This window comes from Trichoderma gamsii (genome assembly GCF_001481775.2).
Source record: "Trichoderma gamsii strain T6085 chromosome Unknown Scaffold_23.2, whole genome shotgun sequence".
NCBI classification, from domain to species: domain Eukaryota; kingdom Fungi; phylum Ascomycota; class Sordariomycetes; order Hypocreales; family Hypocreaceae; genus Trichoderma; species Trichoderma gamsii.
In genome coordinates, this window is record NW_020171360.1 from 569,660 (window position 1) to 582,288 (window position 12,629).

Consider the following 12,629-nt stretch of genomic DNA (forward strand, 5'->3'; position numbering starts at 1 on the left):
AATCTCCGCAGTTGCAGAAACCATGCATTGGGTTGTAGTGTGGATGATTCTATTTCCATCAATTGCTGCTTCAACCCTGGATGCATAGCCCCCATCTACCGCTTTGGTTCACATGTCAGACATAGGTACTTATGCATGAAGTGTATGTTCCTTAATGGCCCTATTTATAGGAAGATGAAGCTCATCGTTGATCGTCTGTGAGTAGCATGCCTCAGCATGGCGACGGTCTGGAATCATAATGTGTGGGAAATACATAAATCGTCGTATTCTACTTTTACATCAAGTGCTACTAAGTTGATGTCATCATAGATTATTTCACATATAGAGAATAGAACTCGAAGTCTCTTCTCCGTAACTGCTTACATTGAAAACGCATGGAAAAATTAAAGTAAGATTTCCCTCTTCCGTAAATCCGCAAAAGAATACTGTTCTAAGCTAAGTTTAGGGGCACATATCCGAGAATCCCTGATCGTTGCCTGCATGATATGTATCGTACAGCCAAGCAATCGGTACAGGATTATGTAGGCCGCAGATATATACTCTCATTGCTGGATTTATTCCAAAAACAAGTATTGGAAAGTGCTTATTAAACTAATACCTCCGCAACGAAGTAGTTATTTATCCCAGCAGCCTGTGTAAACATGGCTCAGCTTAGGTACCAGTCTACCTATGCCTTTGCAATCTTCGGGAGAATGGTTTCCCGAAAGATATGATTTATACATTCTGAAACAGATGTCCGTGTGTAAATTCCAGATAAAGTAAGTCGAATGAACATAGAAGTCTCTAGTGATTACACGAAATCACGATATCCTGTAACACCAACTTGTTCGCTTCATTGTGCGCGTATACGGATACCGCAGAACCAGATCTTACGTGGGGTGATGTACAAGTATGCCAATATGGTAAATTAAAAAGCGACCCTACTTTGGTAGCGTATTTATTGATTCTATTGCAAAATGAAACATTAGACGGTAGAATGCGATCCGACTGGTATAGAGAGTATGGCCGGTAAAGCGATCTAACTCCCCAGCCCCTGGATGTTGCCCTCGTATATATGGCTAATAGAAGAGAGAAATAGCCCAGTTGCGGAGAAGCTACTGGGCTATGCAACTTTTCCGTTGGTATCCACACATCCGATGTGAGCGACTGCAAAGTAGCTTTCGGTCCCACTCATGACTCTCAACGGTCATGATGCCGAGTGCTGATTGGAACGAGCATTTTCCTGTTTCAGCAGATACCTATTAATAAAGCTTGAACGCTAAAGCAAGCTGGTTGTCAAGGTCAAATACCTTGTTCTCAACTCACATAAAAACACTCGATCTAAAACTAAGCAGCTGACAGCTATCGCTTCGCGCTTCTCAAATAGAACGCATCGAAAACGTACAAAAGTGCAGGATAGGTGACGCAACTGTCAGAAGCTGTAGTCTTAATCGAGGCAGTTGTGGTGACTAGAGGTAACCACCGCTGTGCCCAATGAAGCAATACCTTTTTCTTTTTCTTTTCTTTCTTGCTAAAGAGAAACAATATGGTGCACAGTTGACCAAATAAACGAAAGATAATAAACAGTCTGTTTTATTTTCACAGTCTTTATCCAATGTACAGATGCCCACTCATATGCGCGACTCAGCTCAGCTTTCTATTACTACCGGCAACCCCTAGCACGCTGTGTCTTCAGGCGCCGCGCCTTGCCGTTCGGTTAGGAGTAGAAGTGGAGCGCTTCTTACCACTCCGTAGATTAGATTGGCTCGTGCTCACAAGCGATGAGGAATACGGGGCTTGGGTCTGTTGCGATGGAACTAGATTATACCGCAACACACAAAACAGGCGCTCATGATTGGAAGATCACGGTGTGTTTTTGATCCGAAGCTGGGATCTAGTCTTCTACACCTTGCCAAGCAAAGCCTAATCTCTGTCAGCGCCATGTTTTGGCACCTTCTGAAGTGGCGTCTTAGTGTGAATACTCTATGCCGCCCTCGCCGGATTCACAGTGACAATTGAAACTAAGCCCAAAGTGAAAACTAAGGAAAGAAAGAAAGTGACCCCCAACCTGTGGAGGCGAAAAGATCTGAGCAAACAGATTAAAACGGCGCTTAAGGTCGACGATTTCAGAACTGGTAGTTGTATATACACCCTTTTAAGCGTTAGTTGTAGCAAGCTCCTGCGTTCAAGAAACCACACTCATGGAAGAGCATCTCAACACGTTCGTGGCCGCAAACTCTAAAGAAAAAGGGAAGCAGCCGCTTAGCATACGGTTCCTTAACCTGACAAACCCGAATGATGCTACCAAATCAGACGCACTCACAGCTATCCGCTCTCATGTGGCGAGAAACACCCATGGCCGCAAGCAAGAGAGTCGCCGGACGCACCTAGAGATTCGCCAGTACCGTCCCGCTACTCGGGGAAACAAGACGAATAATGTCTGGTCACCAGGCAAGACGGGCACACAGCTGAGTCGAAAAACTTCAGAAGTCAACTTACCAGTAGTACGTCAGAAGAATCAAGAGAGAAATAACCTATCTAATCGGCCGGAATGATAGGTACCCAACCCACAAACCTTTGTGACATCTCATAGAAGGAACCCCTTCCAGACCACTTTTAGGAATGTTACAGATTCCGAAGATTCTTTGATCGATCACTGTAAGTATTATCGTGGAGGTTTATTTTCATCTTGCTGTAGGTGAAAGTTGTAGTTATAGCAACTGCTAATCAGCTGTAGATATCACCTATGTCATAGATCACGGTTATACAGATTGTATCCATAATGAGACCGAGCAATTACTTCTTCAAAACGTTCGATCGCGCTTTGTACCATGGTCGCTCACGGAACGGGGCCTACAAGCCGGTCTATTAATGGCAGCCTGTCGAAGTCTACTGACTTTACATCCCGAGAATGAAACATACAAAGTTTCATTACTCAAATATAAGAGCGAATGTATCGAGATACTTCGCGCTGCACTTTCGAATCCAGACCACTGTATTAGTGATCATACAATTGCCCTAGCTTTAGTATTATCCACCGAAGAAGTAAGTCTTCCCACCAGAGCTGTGCCCGTTTTCTTCGTTGAGAATCGTTCCTCACACAATGGAAATTTCCACCAGTTTCTCTCCGGTAATGTTATCGAATATCGGCTACATGGTGACGCGATTCTCAGAATGGTTCAGCTAAGGGGCGGATTCAAAGACCTTGGTCCAGGGGGCCTACTGGGATATTTATTGGCGAGATCAGTCTATAACCCGGTCTTTCAATTCGTGGATGGCCCTGATGCTACAGCATTGGTAGCACAATGAGTTCAGTCGATACAGTCAGGAAACAGTTAGCATATTTGCAGTATATGTGCGTAGTACAATGTCCAATAATGATCATCCCATCAAGATCCGTATACGTTGTTCAGACCAATGATGATACCCACCCCAGCATCATTCCCCTCTTTAACACGGAAGACACAACGGTTTTGTTTAGAGATGTGTCTTTATTGCCAATAAGTCGGCGCTAAATTCAGAGCTATCAAGCTTCAAATTACCAAAATAGATTGACCCGTAGGAGCGGTACAGAATTTCTGCTTGGGATAAATGCGCAAGTGCTGTAGTGTAGCATCTTAGGTAAACTACGCTATCGCTAACTCATCAACGAGGCCCGAAGCGGCTTACGTACGTGCCTAGAAAAACGGAGTCGCGGATCGATCTCACCTGTGGATGGTTTTCTTACGCAACGCAACCTCAGCGCATCAGCTCAGCGGCGGTTCCACTGACCATCGCTCTCTAAATACCGCAATCAACACTTTTGTTCAAATCCGAAGCCATGTCAAGCAATATCAATGGTATGTTGGCAGTAAAGGCGCCAGAGCTCCAAAGAAACAAGTTACAAATGCCGCTTGATAGAACATACCAACAGCGATGATTACGAGATTGTGCGTAAGATTGGTAAGCATACCGGTGCCAGCTACTATGTATATAGTTTATTCTGACGTATACTCATGTGAAAAGGCACTGGAAAACACGCGGATCTATTTGAAGGGGTCCGTGTAACAGACTATACAAGATGTATCCTCAAACCTGCCAAGCAAGTGGGGAGGGACAGGATAGAGCGAGAAGTCAATATCCTTCGTTCCCTTAGAGGGGGTGTTAATATCCCTTTGCTATATGATGTTATTCGGTACAGTCCGGTATGCTAGCCCATGATGATATGATGATGCATCAAACAGTATTAACGAAGAACACTTATTCGGTGAGCTGATAGCTGGAACTACCGTCATTGGCCCTCGAATACGTGGAGAACATCGACTTCCGGAGTTTGTATCCTAAACTCAGCAGTGATGATGTTCGATATTACATCAAAGAACTGCTGAAAGCTCTTCAATTTTCTCATAGCAAAAGTATAATGCATAGAAACATTCGACCTCACATCATCAGGATTGATCCGACTCAGCGAAAGGTGATTACCATTCCTCATATCTTGGCCACATTATGCGCTATAACATGAACAGAAGCTTACATGATGCTAGTTATGTCTATTCGGCTGGGACTATGCAGAGGTTTATGAGCCCAACTCGCTATATAGCGCCCGCGTCGGCGCAGTGTTTCACAGAGCCCCCGAGTTGGTGCTATACCACGAACGGTATGACTTGAGCGTAGACATGTGGAGCGTAGGGGTCATGCTTGCTTCTATGACCTTTCGAAAAGAGCCATTCTTTCATGGAGCAGGTATTTCTCTTCAACTTGAGAGAATGGCCAGGGTGTTGGGTACCAATGGTCTACTTAACCTTGTGGAAAAATATGACATAGAAATGCCTCCAGTTGGCCTTGAAGATATCCCATACTTTGAAAAGGCACCCTGGCAGAATCTGTTCAACGAAGATAATGAGAGATACGCAAGCGCTGAGGTGGTAGATCTGCTAGATAAATTGCTTCGTTGGGATCCTGAGGTAAGAGACGACCGGATGGTTTCGTCAGAGTTGACAGGCTTTTACTGATATTTATATCTGCAGGAAAGGATAACTGCTGATAATGCATTGAGACACGCATATTTTGGCTAAGCAATCATTTTTGTCGCTGATATTTCCATGTTTTTACAAGTTTGATCAAGTACATCTTCTAAATGGAAACTAAATACCATGACTCCAATTTCGACCTTGAAGCAATTTTTAGAGGTTTTGTTGTTCGGAAATTTAGCCAAGTAGATTGCATTCTGTAATTATTGTAAGGCTATGTACTTATTGCACTGTCTTTTGGAATGAATGAATTTGCGACCGGAAAATGCTTGGGTTTATTTGTGAGTCAGTCATGCAAATAACCGAGATGCTATCGGTAGAACGTCAGGAAGTGAGTCTGCCAGGCGTTCTGCCAGCATATCCATAAATTCAAGGCGCAGAGCTTCAGGTACGCATAATGAAACAGACCCAATAGTGAGACTCCATATTAAGAAAAAGTTATCAGACTCCCATGAGCTGAGCATGTCGAGGCTCTTCAATGTGTATAACAGTTTCTGGGCAAACGATATGGCCCCGGTGTTGTCCATCCCAAATTTTGCGCGAACTTCGCTAATGTATAGGATACCAGCTAATCGAAAACATTCCCTTCGCATTGAGAATTTATTAGCCATATCATGCGTAACTCGAGGCAGCGATAAGAGATCATAAAGGATTGGAGCTAGATGAAAGCCCGGGAAGAGGACAGTTTGCCAAAATACGTCGCCTTTGGCATGCGCTTCGGTATTTATGAGAGAATTGACCTGCTGTAGAGCCTCAAATATGTGCGCCACCACTGGATCTTGACTTAGCAAGCTATTGCTATCCAAATGTTCGGCAGTGGGCATCGGTGCGACTCGGATTTTACTCTCTGCTGATAGAATCTCAAACGGCTGTGGATAACGCGGTTTTCTGTCTTGCAGATAGCTACCCCGGACATCAATCCTAGCATAGTAATGAATTAAATCCTGCTGACAAGATGCAAGAAACATAACATACCAATACATCATTATTTGAATGACAGGCAAATGCCGGAGTGTTGCTAGGCCACCAACACTGGTGATGGCGTGGGAAAGCCCGTCAAGGTGGACATTGATCAATTGCGGGTTGCTAGTCAAATTCTGACCGCATTTAGCATGATAAAGCGCAGCAATCTGGGTGGTTCAGCAAACACATACTGCGAAAGCCGCAAACGCAAGGATTGCTGTGATGGTCTCGAGACTAGCCCGTTGAACAGGATCATCCAACCTGCGTCGTAATGCTCTGGTAGCCATTAAAGAGTATCTAGCATAATCTATGCTGCTTTCATCGTGTTCGGTGCTTGTACTCTTCATATGCCACGCGGAAGAAGATAGCATTTGGGTAAGTGATGCAGAGCCCTGTAACAGATTGAGAAATCCGATTTCAATCATCGATTTGAAGACAACACAGCCTCCATATACTGTAGAAAGTTTATGAGCAAGAAAAAATAAAAGAGTTAACGTGTAGAGAAGAACGGACAGTGATTCCACAGTTGACGAGCTCTTGGTCTCTGGTCTGCCGGCACCAACGCAAAAATGTTCGCGCTGTTCTCTGCACTGATAGGATTAAATTCATTGGTGTCCATATGTATCATTTCGCTAGACTGCAACACAGGCTGCATCCCCGGCTCCAGCGCTTCATGTGGCGACCTGGGTGCTACTTCATCCGACAACGCCTGTAGCCATGACCCGACATCTAGGTCAACGGTCAAGGCATTCCGAGGAGGAGGAGGGTTGCGCCGACGATAATCAGCTTGCGCACGACTCCTCACGCGCCGCCGTGTTTCTGCGTTGCCGCGAATGTTTGTCCCAGACACAGAGATGAACTCGAACTGTGGACGGCCGGCACTGGGGCTGCCCTGCTCTTGGCCTAGAATGGTTGGTTAACGAAGCGTCCTAACCGGTTTACAGAGTCCATGTTTTAACTTACCCTTGCTTCCAGGCATTCTGCAATATCACACACCAAGTAGTCTCAATAGAAAAGTTTTACTCTCAAGAAACAATGTTATTCACAATAGATAAGCATGAATTAGAGAGAGCGCTGAACAGGCGCCTTGACTACTGAATAGAGACCGGAATTTAAGGCTGCTCCACTTAACCCGGCGCTTTGCTTACATGGCGCTGTTTAGTAAGTATTGCCTCAAAGTAAGCCTGTTAGACTATCGCCTGTCTTTCGCCCTTAGTCGTTTCCTCGTAGCTGACTCATTGAGTTTACAAGTGGCTTTAATGCTTGCACGTTTCCAGTATATGTTCAGCATTGTCTGGTTTAACGAGGCGACAACCCTTTGCTCACTGATAGAACTGGTAATGAATGATGGCGGCAGCACACTGCTGAAAGCTTGGAAAATGTGAAGAAAATCGCAACATTCAACATTCACAAAAGAGAGTTCCTATAGGATAAGTTATTAATTGAATTTATTCATAAGTCTAGACCTCATCTACAGTTGGTTCACAATTTAGCCGAGAAATTGCGCCACTTCCTTTGCGATCAGGTCTCCGTGACTCTCCACCGCAAAATGGCCTGCATCGAAGAGTTTGATGGTTGCGTTGGGCAAATCCTTTTTAAACGCTTGAGCTCCAGCTGGGATGAAGAACACATCGTTTTGCCCCCAGATGGCTAAAAGAGGCACCTGAGAGTTTCGGAAGTATTCCTGAAACTTTTCGTATAGAGGAACGTTGTTTTGGTAATCCATGAAAAGGTCAAGTTGCGCGTCTATTCTCCCCGGGCGCTGCAGTAAAGCATAGTCCAGCGTATAAGTCTCTGGTGCAACCGTTTTCAAGTCTGGGGTGCCATTCTCATATTGAAACTTGGTAATATCGAAATTCAACATGGCGCCCGCAATCTTGGAACGATCATCTGCGGTATTCTTGCTAGCCCAGAAATCCTTGATCGGCGCCCAGACATCACCAAAGCCTTCTACATAGGCGTTTCCGTTTTGGGTGATGATTCCTTCCACCGATTCAGGGCGGCGTAGTGCCAGACGGAGGCCAACTGGAGCCCCATAGTCAAAAACGTAGACTGCGAATTTGGAGATGGAAAGTGAGTCTAGAAATTCAGCGACAACGTCTGTAAGAGATTCAAACGTGAATTTGAAACCTTCAGGAGTGTCTGTAAATCCAAAGCCAGGCAAGTCAGGGGCAATGACGCGATATTTGGTAGCGAGTAAAGGAATAATGTCGCGATACTGATGTGATGACGAGGGGAAGCCGTGGAGAAGCAGAAGAGTTTTGGAAGGGTTTGCAGGACTCTGCTCTCGATAGAACACATTCACACCACTCTTGGGAAGTGCGATACGAATATTCTGTGTTGAGGCCATTTTGCTTCCGTTGAGTCCTATGGTGTATTTTTTAGATCTGATGAAATATTGTTGCGGTTGCTGTTTCTCTTGTTGTGCTGTTGGTGAATTGGATGCTTCTGGCTTTGTTCTACAGAGAAGGAACTTGGATCCTTTTATCGTATACGAGGCTATAGCTAAAACTCTATCTCTGTCGCTGGGGTAGCTCTCACCAAGGTTTCCTGTCTATTGCTTCAATCAATTAGCCGCCTCTGTAGTTTGGAATTACTGATGGATGGTTTAGAAGAACATGAACACTTACGTCAGTCGCTAAACCGCATGGGGAAAATGCTGCTTCCCCTGCCTACATACGTGTGTGCGCTAAAGACGATATGGGCTCAATCACGTAATCTCGGGAGAAAATTAAATGAAAAAGAGAGAGAAAAAGGACAACAAATGAAGAAAAATAAAGAACGCTAATAATAGTCATGATGAAACGAACTTACAACAACCACAGCTCAATCAAGACAGTGCTAAAATTTTTATCTAGCTCTCGTCAATGGACAAATCATTTCGGTGCTTCGGAGCTTAGGCGACTGCGCCAATCTGAGGTTCAATAAACAAAGGACATTCCTAGCTGGAGCATCCGGAATACTACATCTCTCGATGAGAATTACTTGGAAATCTGGACTTGATAAGTCAAAGTTTCACTAATCATTCATAGACGCCACTAAGTTACCATCGCCTTATAAGACGGTTCAGCAACTCGATACGGCTTCTCATCCATTCCAATACTACTTCTCAAGCATCTATTGCTCGCGAGGCCGGGCGACTTAGCCCACGAATTAACCATTTGTGAGGTATGAAGATGGCCAAATTTATAACTTTATTAGGACTAGCTTTAGAGCTTTAAGAGAAGGCCTTTGACAAAGCACCGGGCGCACCCTTTGTAAGGGTCTCGAAGCTCCACAGTCCCTGCGGAGATGTGTAGCCACTAGAACAAATATAGTGAATGCTGACCCCGAACTGTGATGCTAAGCTCTGACGCTAACAGCGCGGTCAGTTCCGGGTACGCCAATGGCTTCTTGACGGTTACATCACTCGTATGTTAGCTATGCTAAACTGTTGTAGTTTGAAAAGATAGGATTTGTCAGGTTAAGAATTTATGCAGAAGGTATCATCGCAAATTTAATTGCGCATATGCAAATTAGGAACAGCGGTGTTCTAGTCCTTATGGCAGGTAGGTATATATATCTCTGCATCTCTGCATGGACACATAACTATATGTTTCTCAATATTCTTCACGCATATCTTTCTCCTTGACACAACTTGAACAAATTCAACACTTCCAATCAAAACAATATATCATTAACTCACTCTCAATAAAACGCCATGTCAGAAACTATGGAGGCTATTGTGATACCGAGATTCGGTGGACCCGAGGTCCTTGAGATCCAAACAGTCCCTAAGCCAGAACCTACTGCTGGCGAAGTGCTGATCAAAGTCCATGCTTTTGGCGTAAACCACGCGGAGATGCACATGCGAAAGGGCGAATGGGACGAGTGGAACCCCATCACTGGCCTAGAGTGCGTCGGGATTGTCGAAGCTTGTCCAGGCGGCGAGATAGATGTCGGCACCCAGGTGATTGGTGTGATGGGAGGTATGGGCAGAAACCGCCCCGGAGGATACGGATCATTCGTTAATACCCCAATCTCGAATGTGGTGCCCATCAAGACAAACCTTCCTTGGGAGCAGTTGGCCGCTATTCCGGAAGTCTATTCGACGGCATACTCTTGCTTGTTCACGGTTCTCGACCTAAAGGCTGGTGAAACACTCCTCATACGCGGATCTACCTCGACAGTCGGCCAAGCAGCGCTCAACTTGGCTGTTGATGCTGGAGCTCGGGTCACAGCTACGACGCGGCGAACAGAAAGATTTGAAGAGATAAAGGCGAGGGGAGCTGTGGACGCCAAGCTGGAGCACAAAGATCTCCAGTCAGAGTTTCCTAGCGGATTTAAGTTTGATAAAGTCTTGAACTTGATCGGCAACAGTGTATTAGTTGAATCTATCAGCCTGGCTCGGCCCGGTGGACGTATGCTACAGGCTGGGTGGCTGGGTGGACTGGCACCAGTGGTTGATTTCAATCCCATGGTCGAGATGGAATCTGGAGTGCACTTCAGCTTATTCCACAGCAAAGTGTTGGGTACACCTGGATTCCCCCTTTCTAATATTCCTGTTCAGGAAATTGTCAGTAAGATTGAGAGAGGAGCATGGGACGCTAAGCCAGCGTTTGTTTTTGAGTACAACGAAATCCACAAGGCGCATGAGATGCTGGATTCGCATAATGCGGGAGGAAAAATCGTTGTCAAACATTATTAGAGGAACTATACCAATATAAAAGTTAATTGTTTTAGTAGAACACAAATCACAAAACGTCTTTTACTTTTAGTAAAGAGCATATTTACAGGCTTTTTAAATATAGAAATTATCATTGATTTACTTTCTACACTATAATTGAGCATGGTCGAAAATGTAAGTTGACCACCACTTATCTCGTTTATAGATGGGCACCTCAGAGACGAACTTCAAACCGGCCAACGCTCGTACAAACGTAACCTCGGAAGTCGAGCTCAGCGCATCTCACTGCTTCTAGAACTATAAAGCGAGAACAAGTCACAGGAATATTCGATCTAACCGACATGTAAGTTTTGCTGGGAAAAGCTGAGTGAGGGAGCTGGCCGTTGTGCTGGTTTTAACGCCGCATCTAACCGTTCAATCTACCCGGCATGTTGACCGCGCCCTGCGCAAGACTGGCAGCCGCTGGAATCTGCGTAGTGCTTATACACTGATAGAATCTGTTATATAACCAAGAAACTTGGCTGCTAGGAGAAGAACAGCTGGAGCAAGAAAATATCCGCAGAAAGGAAAAGCCGTCACAACGCAATATGAAGATTGGATTCCTAGGACTGGGCGTGATGGGAACGCCCATGGCGCTCAATCTGTGCCGCAAATTTCCCACCACGGTTTGGAACAGAACGGCCTCTAAATGCGCGGCGTTAACGCAAGCAGGTGCTGCGCTCGGTCACACTCCAGCCAAAGTGGCAGAACAATCCGACATCATATTTATGATGATGTTCAACGGGCCTGCTATACGATCTATAATTGACGACGACTTCAAGCGAGCGCTTAAGGGAAAGACGCTCGTCAACACCAGCTCAGTGTCTGTGGAGTTTAGCCGCAGCCTGGCAGAAGAGATCCGCGACGCAGGAGGGAAGTTTATCGAGATGCCTGTCAGCGGAAGCAAAGTGCCGGCCGAGCAAGGCACCTTGGTGGGAATGATGGCGGGCGATCAGATTGAGTGCGAGCGCATCCGGCCTTTCGTGGAGCCGATAACCAGCGCAGCCATCTACTGTGGGCCTATCGGCGCGGGCTTGAAGACAAAGTACGCGGTCAACATCTTTCTCATCACGGTTACGGCTGGCCTTGCCGAGTCGATGAATCTGGCCCGCGCACAGGGCCTTGATCTTCAAGCGTTCAGCAGTGTGCTGGATGCGGGCCCTATGGCTTCTGCTTATTCCAAGATGAAGCTGGCCAAGATGGCCAAGCAAGATTGGTCTGCCCAGGCGGCTGTGAAGGATTGCTACAACCTCACTGAGCTTATCCAAGATGCCGCAAAGGCTGCGGACGCAAAAACCCCTCTTATGGAGGTGTGCAACTCTCTATATGGACAGGCAATGGAATCTGGTTTCCAAGATGAGGACATGATTGCTGTTTACAGAGTCTTTTCAGGCGACAAGAAGGGCAATTTGTAAGAGCCATTGTGCTGAACTGTCACAAAACCACGTGGGACGCTCGTGAGAATTGGGGCAGTGCTTTCACGATCAGGCAAGTTAAAAGCGGCATTTTCAAGCAAGCTCTGCAACTAATGTGGGATACGGAGAGCTGCCACTGCTATAAAAAATATGATTATTTCACCCAAATATCGGTTGTTTGGGCCGGGAAGTTATCTTTACCACGAGGTCTTACGAAATGGCTGCTTCAAGTGCAAATAGCGGAAATCTACGTGTATGTACACTTATTGTAATACACCGTGCTCTTAGTAGTAGCACCCGTTAGGGTTACCGAACCGGAGCATTTTGCAGGTTATTTTAGTCTAGTAGCTTACTGTTTAGACGGAAAACGAATCAAAGCCCTGCTTTTTGCCATGTTTTCTCCGGTTAAATTGTCTTCCCACAGCGATGGATCCAACATTGGTCCTCTGTTGGCTAATGGATAAACACATCGTATGGGGTTTTCGCAGGATATCTACAGCAGTGTCAAAATGTATGACGAAAAGCGCCATGGAATAGGTCTTCCCGTGGAGAAGCTTG

General features: G+C 45.6%; 5 protein-coding genes across 5 annotated transcripts; 3 read left to right on the plus strand and 2 right to left on the minus strand.

The window, feature by feature from the left end:
• Positions 1–2,180: 2,180 nt before the first annotated feature.
• On the plus strand, positions 2,181–5,033 carry TGAM01_v206817 (casein kinase II subunit alpha; the record flags this gene model as incomplete). The annotated part of the gene is made up of 9 exons (XM_024549954.1): positions 2,181–2,483; positions 2,538–2,637; positions 2,717–3,024; positions 3,661–3,818; positions 3,893–3,921; positions 3,985–4,163; positions 4,238–4,432; positions 4,503–4,922; positions 4,986–5,033. The coding sequence occupies 9 exons, from the start codon at positions 2,181–2,183 to the stop codon at positions 5,031–5,033; spliced, it is 1,740 nt and encodes a 579-aa protein (XP_024405340.1).
• A 245-nt stretch (positions 5,034–5,278) lies between these two features.
• Positions 5,279–6,930, minus strand: TGAM01_v206818 (hypothetical protein; the record flags this gene model as incomplete). Its single annotated transcript, XM_018806804.2, has 5 exons — positions 5,279–5,909; positions 5,964–6,085; positions 6,143–6,405; positions 6,465–6,854; positions 6,915–6,930. The coding sequence occupies 5 exons, from the start codon at positions 6,928–6,930 to the stop codon at positions 5,279–5,281; spliced, it is 1,422 nt and encodes a 473-aa protein (XP_018659894.2).
• A 510-nt stretch (positions 6,931–7,440) lies between these two features.
• Positions 7,441–8,301, minus strand: TGAM01_v206819 (twin-arginine translocation pathway signal; the record flags this gene model as incomplete). The annotated part of the gene is made up of 1 exon (XM_018806803.1): positions 7,441–8,301. The coding sequence occupies one exon, from the start codon at positions 8,299–8,301 to the stop codon at positions 7,441–7,443; it is 861 nt and encodes a 286-aa protein (XP_018659893.1).
• A 1,350-nt stretch (positions 8,302–9,651) lies between these two features.
• Positions 9,652–10,638, plus strand: TGAM01_v206820 (hypothetical protein; the record flags this gene model as incomplete). Its single annotated transcript, XM_018806802.1, has 1 exon — positions 9,652–10,638. One exon carries the CDS (start codon positions 9,652–9,654, stop codon positions 10,636–10,638), a length of 987 nt encoding a protein of 328 aa, XP_018659892.1.
• A 566-nt stretch (positions 10,639–11,204) lies between these two features.
• TGAM01_v206821 (hypothetical protein) lies at positions 11,205–12,071 on the plus strand (the record flags this gene model as incomplete). The annotated part of the gene is made up of 1 exon (XM_018806801.1): positions 11,205–12,071. The coding sequence occupies one exon, from the start codon at positions 11,205–11,207 to the stop codon at positions 12,069–12,071; it is 867 nt and encodes a 288-aa protein (XP_018659891.1).
• Between the last annotated feature and the right edge of the window lie 558 nt (positions 12,072–12,629).